General features: G+C 55.4%; 2 protein-coding genes across 7 annotated transcripts in view; both read right to left on the reverse strand.

Annotated features, from left to right (window-relative positions):
• Positions 1-4694, reverse strand: part of TEDC1 (tubulin epsilon and delta complex 1) — a 67567-nt gene extending 62873 nt beyond the window's left edge. For all 6 annotated transcript variants that reach the window (XM_064427460.1, XM_064427459.1, XM_064427457.1 and 3 more), the window contains exons 1-2: positions 4531-4694; positions 3525-3603 (exon numbers count right to left, since the gene is read on the reverse strand). In XM_064427460.1, coding sequence (XP_064283530.1) covers positions 3525-3603; positions 4531-4686 — 235 coding nt within the window. In that variant the 5' untranslated portion in view covers positions 4687-4694. The remainder of the gene's footprint in view (positions 1-3524; positions 3604-4530) is intronic.
• A 7549-nt stretch (positions 4695-12243) lies between these two features.
• Positions 12244-16204, reverse strand: CRIP1 (cysteine rich protein 1). The gene is made up of 5 exons (XM_064427462.1): positions 16076-16204; positions 13267-13361; positions 13118-13175; positions 12945-12992; positions 12244-12597 (listed from the first exon to the last, which is right to left on the reverse strand). The coding sequence occupies exons 1-4, from the start codon at positions 16113-16115 to the stop codon at positions 12952-12954; spliced, it is 234 nt and encodes a 77-aa protein (XP_064283532.1). The 5' UTR covers positions 16116-16204; the 3' UTR covers positions 12244-12597; positions 12945-12951.
• Between the last annotated feature and the right edge of the window lie 1018 nt (positions 16205-17222).

Consider the following 17222-nt stretch of genomic DNA (forward strand, 5'->3'; position numbering starts at 1 on the left):
TCTCTCCCATTAAGGCTACAGAAGATTTGGAAAGAAATGAAGAGAAAAGACAAGTATAATCACAAGTATAATCACAGAACAGCTGCATTGCAAGAAGCGATGAAGTAGGCCAAGAAGAGCAAGAATGGATATGACAAAACTCTTCAAAATCCTGAGTGCTGTGCAATGGGTGAAGAGTGGATGATTTGTTTGCACAACACTCAGCACAAGAACTGTGAGCCAACAAAGTTAGCAAGCATGTGAGTCAAAACATGATAAAAGAGATGCTCTTCACACACGCAGCACAATTCTGAAATTGCTCACTGTGGGACTCTATGGACTCCTAAGAGTCACTCAGGCTCAAGGAGAAACTGGATTTACAGAACACCAGTTGATGGAAACTTATGAAACACAAACACATCCTCTCTAGACTGGAAAGTGTGAGATGTAAACTGCTGGAGGCTGAAGGAATATTCCCCCATGCCGTGAAAGCATCCTTCTAGATTTGCTCCTTTCTTTTCCTTTGACAGCTGGGTGGAGCTAGAGGAATCTACAGTTTCATGCCATTCAGGCATTCCTACAAAGCAAAAGACCTAAATCACTCAATTTGCTCTTCCCACAGACCCTGTGAATGAAACAAGCAGCTTCCCTTCCCCATGTCGGGGTGGCAGAAATGCCTATGACTTGCTAAAAATCTTCCTGTAGATGTGCTCTCCAATCCCTCAACCACAACAGGAGCATGGAGATATTACAGAATTTATTTTGATAAACTTGTGAACATTCTCACATGAGCAGGGTTTTCATGTCATCCTTTCCTTTTCTGTGTGCATTTGTCAAGAAAGGAACTGCCATAACAGGTAAAGGCAGAAATCCTCCAAAGGAAGGATGATCAGTACATGCTTTCCTCCTTTTTCAAAGCAAATAAGCATCACATGCTGCCATCTGCAGTTCAAGGTGCTCCTCAAAAAATCACATTTCAAAGTGGAGGAAAGGAAAGCACGTCAGGTGTTTTTTAGTTTCTTTTATCACCATTTCCCTGCTCTGATATATCACTCAGACCAGATCCACCACAGCAATTCACCACCTGAATTTCAGTGTTCTGGTCCTTTATCTCCCCCTCTTTCATGTCTCCCTCTGCAACATGCTGCCCTCACAGGAGAGGGTACAGCTGGTGTACCAGGCAGGAACTGGGAGTGAGCAGTCAAGCCATGGACCTGGAACTGGGGCTCAAGGAGCCTTCCTGTGACCTTGGAAAAGTCCCTTAGTTTTCCCCATCTCTAGAATGCTCAAGTTAAAAGGCAAAAGTATTAATGGCAGTAAAGGTTATGGGAGTACCCAGGACCAAGACGGATTCTTCCATAATGTGCAACCAAGAGAGAGGAAAAAACCTCACTCAGATAGAAGAGACACACCAGACACCCCTCTGATGTCTTCTTATGGTATTAGGATTAGGAAATTTATACTGGAAGACCTTCACAAGGCTCCGAACTAATCCCCTTCTCCACAGATATTATTTATAAAACTATATTCAGCAACTAAGACCAAGCTGGGGATGAACCTCAGGGTTCAGCTCACTTAAAACTATACTCAAGCTGTGCTCTTCTGCTGTGAGTCCTGACAAATATTTTCCGTGATTTACAAGATGATATTCAAATAAGAGCTATGCACTAGCCTGGCAGGCTAAAGTGGAAAGGAACTACAAACCAAGTGCAAGCACAGACACAGATCCACTACTTCATGCACTCAGACAAAGATAGGTAGTGGTATTATGGGAAACTACTGTTCAGAAAAACATTTTCTGCTGCATTTGTCAAACAAACAAAAATCTATTGCAGCTCCAGACCTCTTTCCCATGCTATAAAAACTGAACAGCAATCCCAGAAAACAAATGTGTCCTCCAACCATCCAAATGCACATTGCACTGCTACCTGTCAGGTTGTTAACCAAGTTCATCAGCCTCTGTGAAGAACAAGCAGCATGAAACCATTAACTATGATTTCATCAGCAAGGTTATGCCCAGAGTATTCACACAGCTTACTCTGACCCTCCACTGTCCAGTGGCCCACTGCTGTGACATGTTTAAGGGACTGGGTTTTTAAGTTTTTACCAAAGTTTACAGTTAAGTGCTTTTCACTGTGGGAAGAAAAAATTCTCACAGAACCAGAAACCAGGAGCCAGTTGCAGAATTTTATAACCACTGACTGGCAGGCTCCACTGGGATTCCTGAACTGGCCAAAGATCAGTGTTTCCTTTTGAAAAATAAAGGATACAAGATCACTGGAGAATGGCTTCTCTTTTCCAGAAAGCTGTTTCTATGCACACAGTAACCCCTAGACCAAAGGAGTCTTCACAGCCTTCCTCTAGGATCTGGCCACTGCTGCTCTCCTTGCTTTAACCAAGGTAATTAAGAGGTTGTACAAAAAGAGCAAAGAAAAGCAAAGCTTGATCTGTGGACTAAGGCGCTAGACTTGGATTAGAGGAATCTGTTTCAATTCTCTGTTGTGTAACAGGATCCTACACAAACCTGAGAAAGTTATTTAGCGCCTATGCCCAAGGCTTATTTCATTTGCATTAAATACACAAGAGACCAGAGCCCGGGCAGAGAAGAAAAGCAGTAAAATATCGATTGTGTTCAGAGCAGACAACTCATTCACTTGCCAAGCAAAAGTAATTAGTTTAATTTGAAAAACAGTACAGCTCTTCAGCCTGAATTTCAGCTTTAATCACAAAGTTGTGACTAAAAAGGTTTCTCAGAAATCAGCTGAGCAGTTCTCAGCAGAACCACACATTGCTACCTCACAATACACCAGTGGAGGCTGTGTCTGCTGTCTCCAGAGCCAGGCTCCTGCCACATGCACTTGGAAATTCTGTCCCCAAATGCTACAGGCAATTAGTATGGGAGCAGCAAGGATCCAATAAGGTTGCACATGTGCAGGGCCACATCCACAATGCTGTGGGAGACAGTCAATAAATAGACTTGCCATACACAGCAGACTGAGGATGAGTGGAAAAATAAAAACAGCCAAATGAAAAATAGCAGTCCTGCGAGTAAGAGGACTTCCTGCTGAGCTACCAGCTAAACTATGCTGGTGGTTTTGCTCTGCATTCCACAGTGCTTAACCTTTCCTAATTCCATTTACAGAGCCACCAGGCTCACAGCTAATCAGGGGCTCATACAGTGCTGTTTAGGGTGTTTTGCTTTCAAGGGCAAAAGTGAATATTAAGTGGAGTTGGTATGAGGAGACCTTGATTCATCACAATACAATTCCCAAAAGGCCCTAGATAGACATGTTTCAAGAGAGAAGATGGGAAGTAGTGTTGTACTTGGAATAACACACATTTAAAAAGAAAATAGTCTTCTGCTGTTTTGAGAAGCCTGTCTGCATTCAGCTCCTCTCTGGAGCAGTGGTCCTGTTCATAAAGACATTATTCACAGTCCCCCTAAAATAATAACAGAGCACTCACAACAGGGAGAAATGAGCCAAAGGTGCTACAAAACCAGTCCCAGGACAGATGGGAACTGCAGTCAGCCAGAATGATGTTACCTATGGCATCAGACTCTGTCCACCTGCCCCCGTGGATCTGCTTCAGAAGCACATACAGCAGCCTCCAGAAGTCCAGGCTCTGCAAAAGAGAGGGGTGGAAGAGGAGATCAGCAGGAAAAATATCTGCCACATTATTTAGTCTTAATTAGGCATTTAAGCCCATATCTGAGTATCACACATGGAACAGCACACCTGCTGATCCAGCCAACACCATCTGATCAGGCAGGTTCATGTGTGTCAGTGTTGCTGTTCATGTTCCTGTCCATGCTCCTGCCTGATGAACACAGAATCTACGGAAAGGAGCACCCAGAAAGAAAAGGGCTAATGCGGGCTGTACAGCAACACCCAGCACTTCTACTGCGAGACCCATGTGTGGAGGAGCATTCCAAAATCTGCTCTAACAAAACCACGTGTGGCACAGCTCACCCGCAGTCAAACAAGCACCTGAACACACCGGTACGATCTGACCACGACAGCGCCGAACTCACAAAGCGGCACAACAGAATGAGCTGGAACTGGGAATCGTTGCTTGGCTGCACAAGGACAGCATGCTGACAAGCTCAAATAGTGATTCTTATGGCTGGAATCTTAGTCAACACTTGTAAAACCCTTAAAATAGCCGAGGAAAGGGAGGTACCCTGTGTGCGAGCTGGAAGCCTCGGAGGCAAAGCACCAAGACCCAAGCCGGGTACGGCAAAGGGCAGCAAAGCCCAGGCGACACCGAGGTGTCGCAGACCAGGGTGAACCACCAAGCCTTAAGTTACAACCACAGTAAGGCACAGTCCTCCCCACAGCGGAGAGTTTGCTGAGAGTTCCCTGACACAAGTCAGCCGGGCGGGCACCGAGCCGGGGCCGCAGCGCAGCCCGCACGCAGGGCCTGCCCCAGGCTCGGTGCCCGTCGCGCTGCCATGCCGAGCCTGCCCCGGGCCCAGCCGCACTCGGGTGTCCCGCTGGTCCCCGCTGCCCTGTGCCCGTAAGGTCTCCGGGCGGAGCGGCCGGCCCTCACCGCCTGCGGCCGGTCGAACCTGGCGCGGCGCAGGGTGTCGGGGGCGGGCCGGGCGCGGGGCGGCAGGGCCCGGCACAGCGCCCCGACGGCGGCGGGCAGCGCCGGGCCCCGCTCCCGGGGCCGCTCCCGGGGCTGCTCCCGCTGCCGCCCGCGCATCGCGCCGCTCCCGCCGCCCCGGCCCCAGCAGGAGCGCCCTTCCGGGCCGCCCTCCCCGCGGCAGCGCCGCCTGGCCGCGGGGAGGGGGCACTGCGGGCAGACAGCCCTGCCTCTCGCCCTGGGTGTCTCTGCATGTCCCTGCACCGCCCTGCGTCTCCCTGCGTCTCCCTGCATGTCCCTGGATGTCCCTGGATGTCCCTGCATCTCCCCGCACCTCCCGGACCGCCGGTGCTCCCGACGCTTATTCCGCCTGCGCGCATGGCTCGGGGCACAGAACGCTCGTGGCCTGCCCCGGGCAGTGACCCTCACATGTCACCTCCCATGGTGACCCACACACGTCACCTCCCGAGCCATGGACACCCCTCCTGGCCCGGCAGAAAACACCCGGGGAAACCCTGCGAGTTTCCCCCAGCCTTGCTGGTGGACAGAGCTGTTGCAAAAGCGGCTTCGGCTGCGGCAGGAGCAGAGCGGTGCTGCGGCCAGAACAGCCCCGGGACACGGCACGGCAGCGCGGGCAGCAGAGCTCTGCCGTGTGCCCGCCTGCCTCTCGCTCTGCGGGGCGCGGTGCGGCCAGCGCGGGTCCCCCGGCTTCAACCCCCCACGTGAAGCGATCCCAGGGATTAATCCTTGGGGGCCCGAGGGGAGCAGAAACGGAGCTGCTCTGTAGGAGAAGCCCGAGCTCCTGAGGGAAGTCCGGCCGTGAGCGGGATTTACAGAACCAAAACCTGGCACAGAGATGGATGCCTGCTGTGGGTTTGCAGAGAGAGCACAGCTGGTGTGTGCCAGGGACACAGGTCTGCTCTGCCAGCGCCGCGGGGATCCTGCCTGTGCCTGGGCATGAGACCTGCTGGAAGCCCCCACTGATGGTTTCTTGGCCAGTTCCCCAGCTCATAGCCCATTTAATGTGCTCACTGTGGATCTAGCGTGATGCCTTCACTTCTTTTTTCCACCAGTATCTGAACAACATGAAACAACATGTGAAATTCCTTCCCGCTACGGAACAGGCTCTTGCAGCCAAATGGCCGCTTGCAATGAGGAGAGAAATCACAGTGGTCCAAAGGGTCCTTCAGGCAACGTGAACTGTGTTTGCACTCTTCCCTCTGGTTGCTGCTCCCTGCCTCCCACCCCTGTGCCGGGGAGCACAGCCCTTTCCAGTGCAGAGAGCTGCTTTAGAGCTCTCCCTGTCCTGTCGATCCTGGCTCCTGCTCCAGCCAGCCCTGAAAGGACCCCTGGGTGTGAGTTATCCAGGCTTAAGGATTTTTAAAATATCTTCTCCAGCAGCTGTTGTCTCACATCCTCCTTTCCTAATGGCCTGGAAAGCATTTTCCTTATCCCTTGTCCAGTTCTAGCTCAGCAATCTGTATCCACTTCTTTGCTCTCCTTCCTGACAGGCTTGGCATTTCCACATGGTTCCTTGCCTTTGGTTTCCAACAGCGCATAAAGTCCCTTTTTATTGCCCAGAGCCTTATCGAACCGGGACAATCCTCTGCTGTCTTTGGCATCCTTCTTGGCTTTCCATGCCTTGCTGCTATCGGGCGCTGTCTGCTCCCTCCATGACACATCGCTTGTCTATTTTCCCGTCCCTGCTGCAGTCTCCAGGCAGGAGGACCTTCAGCTGCAGCCAATTTCCTGTGTTTTCTTGACCACTCCATAAACCCAGCTCAAAGCTTTCCCTGTCCCCACACACATTCCTCTGTCTAGGCCTTTCCTCCCCAGGGCAGCTGCCGAGACGAGGGCTCTCCTGCATGGCCCGGTGCACGCACAGTGAGTGGCTGTGTCCATCACCCCTCCTGTGGGCTCCTGTCCCCCAGCCAACCCCCAGGCCAGCGAGCATCACCACTCAGCAGCTGGGATTCACACCGAGAGCCCCCGTGCCACTCTCCTTCCTGCTGGCCAAACCAGCCCCGTGGAGGCCCAGCACAACTGGCCAGTGTCCCCGGTCCCTTGTGCCGTGGCTCCCCCGGCATGCAGCCCCGTGGGCGCAGCTGACACAGGACGCCTGGCACTGTGCAGGGCTGGCAGCCGGCCACGGGCGGCTTGGAGGCCAGGCAGAGCATCCCAGGCTCCCAGCATCCCAGCAGCACAGCGGGTGCTTGGTGCCGGCCCGCGAGGCCCCACTTATCTGCTCTGCCGGCTGCCTGGGCCGCGCTCCCAGCGTGGGCGAGGCTGAATGGAAGGCGATGGTTTCCTGCTGCAGAGATGGACCGTGTGCTATGGACAGACAACGGAGGTGATGGTGTGACAGCCCCCCGTGTGCTGTCCCAGCACGGGTGGCAATGACACCCCGCTGGCAGCAGAGCCCTGCTCATCCAGGTCACCCTCACCTCCCCTCTCCCAAGCAATAGCGTCCTGGCAGATGGAAACCAGCCGTGGCTGGCTGACATCAGCACACAACCCTGATGTCATTGTGGAGCGTGGAAGCCCCCAGGACCCTCTCTATAGAAAGGAAGCATGACAGAGCTGGCTCATCAGCTGGTCCCTGGCTCCCAGACACTGAGGCAGATTCAGGGCGAGCATGGCAGTGGGGACAACAATAGGAAGGGAAAGTCCTGGCACATACTGAGTGGCCAGGGATGCTTTAGCTGGGAGAGGCCACTGGACTTTGCCCTCTCTGGGTTCCTGGGCCCGCGTGGTGCCACACAGCCACACAGTCTCCCATTTTCGGCACGATGTGTCATTGCCGGGTGACTCAGTGGGGCCAAGGGCGCCTGTTTGCGCCCGTGCCATGGCAACTCGCCACCACACACGGTCCTGCTGCATGCACAGGGCTGCCAGGGGTGATGACGGTGGCCCTGTCCCATTGCCTCATGCCGATTGTATGCGATAGCAGCCATCCCTGCCCGCTCCCTGATGTCACCTCAGCCCGCTCTGCCAAGGGCAAGGTGTGAGCTCTCCTCCTGTAACAACAATTTCTTTGGTCTTTTGGGGTTTTTTCTTAATGCTTTTATCCCCGTGAAGGCGTGGGCGGGAGCCAGCCTGTCTCCTGGCCAGCCCTCCAAGCCAGGCTGCAGCGCTTCCCACGCTCCACCACCAGCTCGGGTAGCCGGAGTTCCTCACCTCTCTTCTTCCCCTCTCCTTTCCCTCTCCTTCCTGCAGTGTGGTATCTGCTGAGCAGCCGTCAGAGCAGAGCACAGCTTCCCTCCCTGCCTGCTCGAGGGAAGCTTTGGGTGGCCAGAGCGTTTCACACCCTGAGCAGGTCAGGCAGGCCGCACCGCTTTCCACTGCAAACATTTCCACTCCTTCCCTCCTGGCCCTTTCATACACATTTGCTCTTCCCTCGCTGGGACATCAGGTTAAGCAGAGTGGGAAAAGGCATGACCTGGCAGCATGGCCATGGTGCTGGCAGAAAGGAGCCTAGCAAGCACAGGGCTGTGAACACGGATTGCCTGCATAGATGGGCTGCAGCAATGCTGTCACGACTCCACAAATGCTCTGGTGCAGGTTTTCCGGGACACAGGCAGTTAGCAGCACGCCTGTGTGTGGGCTCTACCACCAAAATTCAAGGTCAGTTCCCAGCATTTGGGTGGTTAAGAAAGGTGTTGGTGTTTGAGGCCCTCTGATGCAGGGCTTTCAGTATGATAAGTGAATTGGGAACAATTAGAAAAGAGGTCTGCGGTCTCAGCAACTCTCTTCATGGGAGTTTCAGCCTTTTTACTCTAATAGCCAAGTTCCTCTGCACAGAGGGAAACTCCCTCTGACCTCCTCCCCCAGAGCCTTTAACACAAGACTCACCAAATGAAGACAGAGGCCTCAGTGGGAAGTCCTTGCACCCTTCCCTCTTGGAAACTCTCCCTGTTTCATTGAAAATAACACAAGAGGTGTGAAAGTAAAATTCAGCTCTAGGTGTCTGATGTCAACTTTTCTGCTTCTGCTCCTTTCCTGGGTAAGCCACCCAGGACCTGATGAACACCCCCAGGGCTTTCTGCGGCCAACTGCTCTCCAGCACCGGATCACCAGCAGCAGGAAGGGTGAGAGCAGAGCAGCCTGTGCCCTCCTCACCTTGCTCCCTAGCTAGACCTCGGGTTCCAGTACTTCAGTTCATGCTCCCATTCACTTCTTGTTACACCACTGGCTGTCATACCCAGAGTCCCTCTGCCTCCAGTATCTTCAGTGTTTGCTGGAGGTGTTGTTCCCCATCAGGAAGAAGGTTTGACCCCCCCCTTTCTCACCTCTGCAGAGCTGTTTCCGTTGCTGAGATGGGGGTTCCCCAAACCACTGCCTTGCAGAGCTGGATGGGAAGTCCCATCTCCACCCGCGATCTGGCAGAGTTCCTGCTGCCTGACACCCGCTGCATGGCCCCTCTTACCACACTGTCTGCACAAGAAGGCAGATTTCTGAGGTGTTAGGAGATGGGCAGACACTTTTTTGACCTAAAAGATATCAGAGCTTAGCATAAATCAGCCTTAAAAATCCCCAGAGTGGTGGCATGCTGGATACCACCCAGCTCCAGCCTGGCTTCATCCCCATGAGCTCTGGCACAGCACAGAGCAGGAAGCTCCTGCAGCCACAGCCCCTGTGCCACTCTCCCCCAGCCAGAGGCTGCAAAAACCACGTCAAGGGAAGTGGTAGAAGTGTCACATCAGTGTCCCCATCAGCGCTGGCAGGAGAGGGTGAGTGGCCCTGTTGGTGCCCCAGCAAGGTAGCGTTGACCTGGGCACCCAGCAGATGTTAGTCCAGATGTGACCTGAAGGCTGCAGCCACACTGCCAGAACACAGCCCTATCCAGGGGCCAAGCCTGCTGCCCTCCCTAAGCATGACCCTGAGGAGAACCTTGCTGTAGGACTTCCAGCCTGAGCTACCTCCCTTGCCAGCTGCAGGCACAGGGAAACATCTGTCCCGTGCTTCAGATTAAGGTCTGTCAATCTGTGCTAGAGGACACAGGGTCAGATCACCCTGACTGGCCACTCCTGCCTGCACTGTGCCCCCACGGCTGAAGGGCCCCCCAGCCCCCTTTCTGCTCCCCTCTCCTTTTCTCTTCTGTACAGAAAATCACAACACTGGGATGGGGAGCAGCAGCAGTTAAGTTTCTAAACCCATCCTGTTTTATGTCTTTGCCAAAATCTCTTCTGCTTCCCTACCCAGGGCGTTGGGGCTCGCCCACACCCAGCTGCCAGAGGAACTATGATGTTGTTTGTTTTTTTGTCACAGTGATGAAGTGTTTATAGCAACTATCACTCCACAACCCACGGACTGATCTCAGCCCAAGCTTAGGAAATAACGGCAGAGGAAGCACAGCCCTTTTCTTCAGAGTCACCAACAGTGGCGTTTCAGGTCACCAAAGCAGGGAAGTTTTGTGCTGGGCATCACCATGCTGTAAATCACCCAACAACTTTTGCTGTCCCAGACGGGCAGAAATCTGGGATTTTCCCTCAGCATCTTGCTCTCCCTGCTGCAGGAGCAGCACAGCCAGGACATCACCACACTGGGAGGGAAGGGACCGTCCTGCCTGTCCCAAGCTCCCGCCAAGGCTCAGAACCAAAAGCATCACAGATGAGAGGCACTGGAAACCACACTGCTGTCTATGCAGTCACACTGCAGGCCACAGAGATTTACTGTTCAAAAGGAGAAAAGATTGTGTCTGCTGACAGCCCACCTCCCTGGCGCGCCGGCTGCTGCCGAGCCTCACTGAGCATCCAGGGGAGGCCTGGCTCAGGCGTGGATTTCCTAGCCAAATGAGATACAGCTGTTTCTGCTTCCTCTCCAAAGACCAGAGCGAGTTTTTAAAAAATCAATTTATCATGTATTTATTTTGACCAAGGCTCCTTGTGGATGTGACCTGTGCCTGAACTGCCCAACCTCACAGCATTGAGGCTGGATCAGGCAGAGAGTGTGGCTTGTACAAGCACAGTTCTTGGAGAAGAATATCCCAGCAGAAAGTCCTGGGGCTAAAAGCCATCTCAGTGGGAGCTCTTACTGCAGGGCAAGCAGAAAAACAGGACTCTAAGAAGGAGATTTTGGCAATCAATACCAAGGGGCTTGTCCCCAGCCCATGCTTGAGGGACCCCTGTTTTTTTAATGCACACATATGTTCCCCTCTGCAGCATAGAGTGAGGCACCTGCAGGATCAGGCTTAGCTGCAGCTGCCTGGCACAGCTCAGGCCTGGCATAGCTCAGTTCCTGCATCCCTGCATGCACCCAGGTCAGGGAGAGATGTCCCCAGCCACCACAAGTACACTGCAAATCCATGGCCAGGGACAAAAGCAAAAGGCAGCACACACTGCAAACAGCAGCACACGTCAAACAGCAGAACACTGCCTCCTGCCCCAGCTGCAGCCACTGCCAGTGAAAAGGGCTGGATCACCCCAGCCTCCCCCTGTGCAGCCCCTGCTTTCCATACCTTTCACTGGTTCTTTCCTCATCCCTGCTGGCCTGGCCCCTTGTACTTGGAATCAGATGCTTCTGAAACTTTAGTGCAGGACCCTGCTGGAAAGGACCCTGAGCCAAATCCACAGGTCCTTTTCCCAGCTGGACACACTTATGCAACCCTGAGGATGACAGGGCTTGTGTTTGCCATTACTTTAAATGCCTGAGGGAAAACACTATCTCAGTGGCACAGTCAGGCTGCTGAGATTCTATCACTAGTTTGCTTTGAAGCTCAGCTGGCAGGGGAAAGCCATGTCCCCGTGCCCAGAGGCAGGCTGGCAGAGAGGGACGGGTGTGGATGGCCAGGAGCCACAGGTCCATGGGTGCTGGCACCCCCGGGAGGCTGCTGGCACCCCCGGGAGGCTGCTGGCAAAGACAGCAGTGGGAGCAGGAGGTCCCTACAAGCCCTGGCTGCTGGGAAGTCTGATGACAGCCGAGCAGCAATAGCCAGGGCTTGCCTTTGACACAGACGCCTGTGTTTGTTGTGCTATCGGGGTGGGAGGCGAGGCAGCGCCTCGCAGCATCAAGCAAGTTTTAATTGGAAGTTTTAAGATGCTTATCAGATCAGGCTGCTTCTGACACCAAGGATTTTGACACTGGACATGTGTCTCTAACCCCTGAGGGTTTTGGCCAAGTCCCAGGAAGGCTGATGTGGCAGTAAAATGCAGAGCAGCCTCTAAGGAAATGCATGCATAAACTGTAGACAAAAATATCCCAGTGAGTGATGAGATATCTCTGAATATGTAAATGGAGTTGTTCAGGTTAGGGGAAGACTTGGTTAAGAAATCATTTTAGAAACATTCCTCAAGTTGACATCTTTGACATCTGTCATCCATGTTTCCAGTAGGGCAAAAACATTGAAACACGAACGAGCAAAGCTCTTGAGCCAAGCTCTTGCTTTCTAACACCACAGCTCTGCTGTCCCTGCCAGGGGAGGCTGGCTCTGCCTCAGCAGTAACCCTGCGCTTCCCTTGGCCTTTTCAGGTGGCTGCTCAGATCAAAAGCAGCAAATACCAGGTTGTCCTGATGTGACAGTCGATCCTCCCCCAGCAAGACACCTCTCTGCCCCAGCTGAGGGCACATGGGGCCATCACACAGTGTGGGGCTCAATCCAAAGGCCACAGGGCATCAAGCAGGTGGCAAGCGCTTCATGAGCAGGTCCCGTGGGACTCCCGTTACAGAAAGCACAGCTGCTACAGGAGGAAAGCATCTTTTCATTTATTAAAGACTGAGAATACAACTGTGGGCCCGGCCACGAGAGCTGGATGCCTGAAGCAGAGCTAGGTTTTGGCTGGAAGGGCGCGGTCTCCTCTCCAGGCAGCCTTCAGCAATATCAGCCAAATTTCCTACCCGGCAGGGCAGCCCAACGTCCCCACCCTGGCCTCACTCCATCTGGAGCACAGCCTCTCTCCACACCAGCCCAGCCTTGGTTACTTATTGCTTTGAATGTGCTAGTCTAGTACAGGGTGAATTAAAACCAAAAATGCATGTCTGTTGCGGTGTATTTGTGCTGTCTTCAGGTTGTGCTGGGAGCCTTGGACGTCAGACCTGGAGAGGGATGGAAGAGAGGAGTGGATGAAGTCAGGCTGGGCTGGGAGCAGAGATATCCCAGGGACAGCGGTGCTCCAGGACAGATCCTGTCTTTGCCAACGGGTCACAAAGCAATAGCCTTTGGCACCCAGTGCCGGAGCCAAGCATGTGCTGACAGTCAGCTGGGGCTGGAGGAGAGGAGCAGCTGGCACCCAGCTCCTGAGCCCTGGTGCAAGGGCTGGGAGTCACAGCCAGCCCAGAGGGATGCTGTGGCAGGCCTGCCATCCCCGCTGGCCTGAGGGAGGACAGCCCCAGCCAGCCCATGGAGCCAGAGACAGGAGGGGAGCTCCGAGGGAAGGACCAACCTGAGGCTTATTTGAACGTGTGGCTCTCAGCTCCTCCCCGGCCGAACCCTGGAAGAGATAGAGCGGGGTCAGCACTGCCATGGGATGGTGAGCACACCGAGGGCTGGAGCTCACCAGGAGACAGGAGCCCCGAGCCCCCTCACTCCCTCCACGACCCCGCCACAGGCACCCACCTTTGGGCCCGAACAAGGCAGCGTAGCAGGGGTGGTTGCAGTAGGGTTTGCCATCGTGCTGCAGGGAGACAGAAAGAGCATCAGCCCCACCTCTGGTTGTCCCAGCCCTCAGGTGAGCAAACCTAGAGCTGCTGGGCAGCAGACCTCACCTCTGCATGGCCTCCAGACGTCAGGGTCTTGTTACACTTCTCACATCTCAAGCAGGGCCGGTGCCAGTCCTTCCCCAGAGAAGTCACCTTCTCGGCTGCCATGGAAAGGAGGTGGGTGAGTTAAGGCACTGAACAGGCACAAGTTAGTTTTGCAGATTGGTTGCCTTGCCGTCAGCTCTAGGGAGGACATTTTTGGGCATTTTCTCAAGTCTGTCTGTCCAGGACAGAGGGCACTATGTTCAGACCCAAGTGTGCACACGCAATGCTGTGCACACGCAGGAACGTGGATCCGCAGCAGTGGTGCCATGCCCAGGGTGAGCAGGGCTTCATCCATCAGGATGGACTGACTTCTACCCCCTCTTCCAAAGACTTGAGGACCTCCCTCCTTCCAACCTCAGCCTGCAAGGGGATTAATTTTTCCCAAGTGAGCTAGAGCCCAAGAAATCACTAGAGCTGGCAGGGGTGAAAGGGGATGCTGGCGAGGACTGGGGAAGCAAAGCCATTGCCACACCCTGCCAACACAAAGCAGCCCACTCCAGCCACACCTCGGATTCTGCTGGCACCATGGCAAACCAGAGCAGAGCTGGAGCCTGGCAGGGGTTCAGGCAGCCATGGGAGGGACAACATGGGAGCCAGGACATGTTTGTGGAAAGAGGGGGGAGCACAAGGGGCCTTTTAATTGGAGCACAGCAGGGGAGAAGGGTATTTTCTGCAGGCATGTGTGCTCTTCATATTGGCAGCTGAGCTCCTGGAATTTATTAAGTGATTAAACAGAGCTGTCCACAGGAATCATGTCAAAGCCAGGTCTGAACACTGTCCCATGCCTGCAAATGGGACCAAGCCAGTGTGGGTAGTGCATGCCCTGGGAAGCTCTGGGCAGCCTGAAGCACCTTTTTGGAGTCTCAATATGCCCACAACATGCCTGTGCAAGGAGCAAGCTGGTGGCTGCAGAGGTGGGAGCGGGGGCAATGCCCAAATGTCACAAGGCAGCCCTGCTGCCATTCCCCAGTGACATAAAGGGCCTCCTGTGCCCACAGCCTGGCAGCAGCAACAGTGTCCTCCCCCGGGTGCCCCTGGGAGCCTGAGCCTGGCCCGAGGCAGGACCCTCCTATCACAGGGTTTCTGCAAGAAGCACAGCCTCCCCACCTCTTGTAATGCATTTGCACCAGCTCTTGGGCAGGAGCTCTGCTAAGACTCATTACAGCACTCGGGCATGAAGGCAAAATTCCTGCAAACCCCATCCCAGTCCTCTCAGCATCACCTCCTCCCCACCCCTGCTCTCTACAGACACGATTTAGCCGAGAGCAGCCTGAGGCACACCCAAGCAGGACGGCCAGGCTCCAAAAGCCTCAGGGTGCCCCAGAGCCAGGCTTGCTCTGCCTCCTCTGCCAACACTGGATAATCTGCAGGCACAGAAATCATACACCCAGCTTGGTCCTCCAACAGCTTTTGAACCCTCCTCATCCTCTGCATCAACAGACACATTTTGTAATAAGTGCAAGCGGGATAAGCGCAAGGTCAAACCCCTCCTTGATCAAACGGTGCTGTCCCAGCTCCTCCACGGCCACACCTGTGGGCACAGCAAACCCAGCTCGCCCCGACCGGGACTGACCCAGACCCAAGGGAAAGGCACACGCTGCCACCAGCGCCTCGCTGCCTCCTGATATCAAGGCACTCAGGTAAATGAGGCACGCCAGGAGCCCGAGTCGCAGGAGGCAGCCACAAACTCTATTGTGCCGGAACTGCCATCCCAAAGCCTGGCTGCAAGCAGTGAGTTCAAGGCAAGGGAACATTCCCCAGCCGCAGGAACCACAGCCCCAGCAGCTCTGGGCAGCGCCCACACCAGCCCCAGCACAGCTCCCCAGGGTGGGCACCGCCGACAGGCACAGAGAGCAGCTCCTGTGTTTGAGCCTCCAGCTCCTTGGCTGAGCACAAATAGTTGGGACACAGGAAATAAAGCAGAGAAAGAAGTCAGTGATGGCACCTGGGTTCCAGATCCCTCATCTTGAGTAAGTCAGAAAAAGCAGGAAGTGTCTCTAAGCTGCTCCTAGCAAACCCCCTCGAGTTCAGCTATGCCAGGCAAGTCTCAAGTTCAGCTATGCCAGGAGAGATCTGGCAGAGGAACCTGCCCATTCCAAAAGCTGATAGCAAAGTGAGAAGCTCAAACCCCACAAATACCCTCAGACAGGACAGCAGGTCCACGGCCCCAGAAGGGGCAGGAGCTTTGGGGCCCCAGTTTGGAGGGAAGACATCTGCGGGAAGCCCAGCAGCAGACAGCAGCTCAACGAGGCTCACACCTACCCTGCAACAGCGACTTAAAAATAGCACCCAGAGGTGTCATCCTGCTGTGCTAGGTTTAGCAGAGCAACGCGTGGGCGACCCACTGACCCAGGCACTTGCCCGAGGGCAGGATTTGCCATTGGGAAGGTGCTTGCTTCACCTGCCCAGGCTTTCAGAGCAGCAGGCTTTACCCGCTGGCCCTTTGGGCTCCAAAGCGGCTCAGGGCTGCGGGCTGTGCTGGGAAGGAAGTGAGGCTGGGCTGCCTTGCTGCTCTGGAAGCACCCAGTGCAGCCCGCGCTCTGCAGCCAGGCATCTCCTTGGGGGTGGATCTACAGGATCACCCACCCGGGGCACCCCGGGGACCCACAGCGCAGGGCTGAGCAATTCTGGGATAGCCCAGGAATGTGCAGAGATGGGGTGCTCAGCATGGGGGCCAGAAGTCGGGGTGCCCAGAGGACCCACAGCCCGGGACCGGTGCCCGGCAGGTGCCCCGAGGCGGGGGCGGCTGCTCGGGGCAGGAAGCCCTTACCGAAGTAGACCTCCTTCTGGCAGCGGGGACACTTGGGCATGGTGTCGGCTCGGCTGGGCTCGGGGCTCCGTTCGCAGCGCCTGTGGGATGCTCCACGCCGGCCCCGCCGAAGTCACTGCTCGCCTGCCCCGCCCCGCCGCCCCGCCCAGATGTGCGCCCCGCCCAGATGTGCGCCCCGCCCCGCCCAGATGTGCACCCCGCCCGCAGCTGGAGGGGACAGCCCGGGGCACGGCCCTGCCAGGGCTCCCGAGACGGGGTCCTGCGCCCTCTCCAGCCCTACACCCCCCGCACCCCTTGGCCCTGCAACCCCTGCAGCTGCAGGTCTTGCGCCCTTTGCAGTGCACAGCCCCACACCCCGCTGCCCCCACGCACAGCCCTGTCCCCCCCGCAGCCCGGCCCACGCGTGTGCTGGGGGGTGGCCGGGAGCCCCGCTCCGAACGGGAGCTGTGCTTGGCATCCCTCAATTAACCCCATCCCCAGACAGGGATTCATGGGGTGCTGCCCGCCTGGGCTCCCCCCTCCGAGCACAGATACGTTTTTCTCCCAAGGGAGCATAAAAGTCGAGCCTCAGGGAGGGTCTCCTGCCCATGGGGAGTTTTGGGGTGCGGGGTGAAGCAGGCGGGAGTTCAGGACTGTAACCCCGCTCTTGCAGGACAGTGGGAATGGCGTGGGTGCGGCACACGGCGCCGCTCACTGTGGAGAGCCAGCCCATCTGTGTCACTGACTTTGTCATTTTATTAGGGGGGAGGACTTGTTGTTCCTTTGTGCTTGGCTGTGAAGGAAATGAAAAGCCTATCCAAAGGTCTGTTTTGTATGAAACAATCCTCCCCAGGGCACGTTGCTGTGCTGGAAAGGTCATGAGGGCTTGTGAAAGCCAGCGCCGGGACGCCTAGTGACTGCCTCCCGAAATGCGAGGCATCCCTCCCCACACAAACAGGGCCCTGCTGACACCGGATCCCACCCGTGGGTGCAGGAGGAGAGGCGGCAAGCTGTGCCCAGAGGCGAAGTTCACGTTCAGCTGGGACTGCTTTACAACCCAGCCGGGCACCAGGAGCCTCCCTTCCAGCACAATCCCCCTGCTGATGCTCCCTGCTGCTGCCAGTGGTCCCGGTCTGTGATCCCACAGTTGGCAGCCCCGCTGCAGGCT

The sequence above is a fragment of the Passer domesticus genome, chromosome 7 (genome assembly GCF_036417665.1).
Source record: "Passer domesticus isolate bPasDom1 chromosome 7, bPasDom1.hap1, whole genome shotgun sequence".
Classification (NCBI taxonomy): domain Eukaryota; kingdom Metazoa; phylum Chordata; class Aves; order Passeriformes; family Passeridae; genus Passer; species Passer domesticus.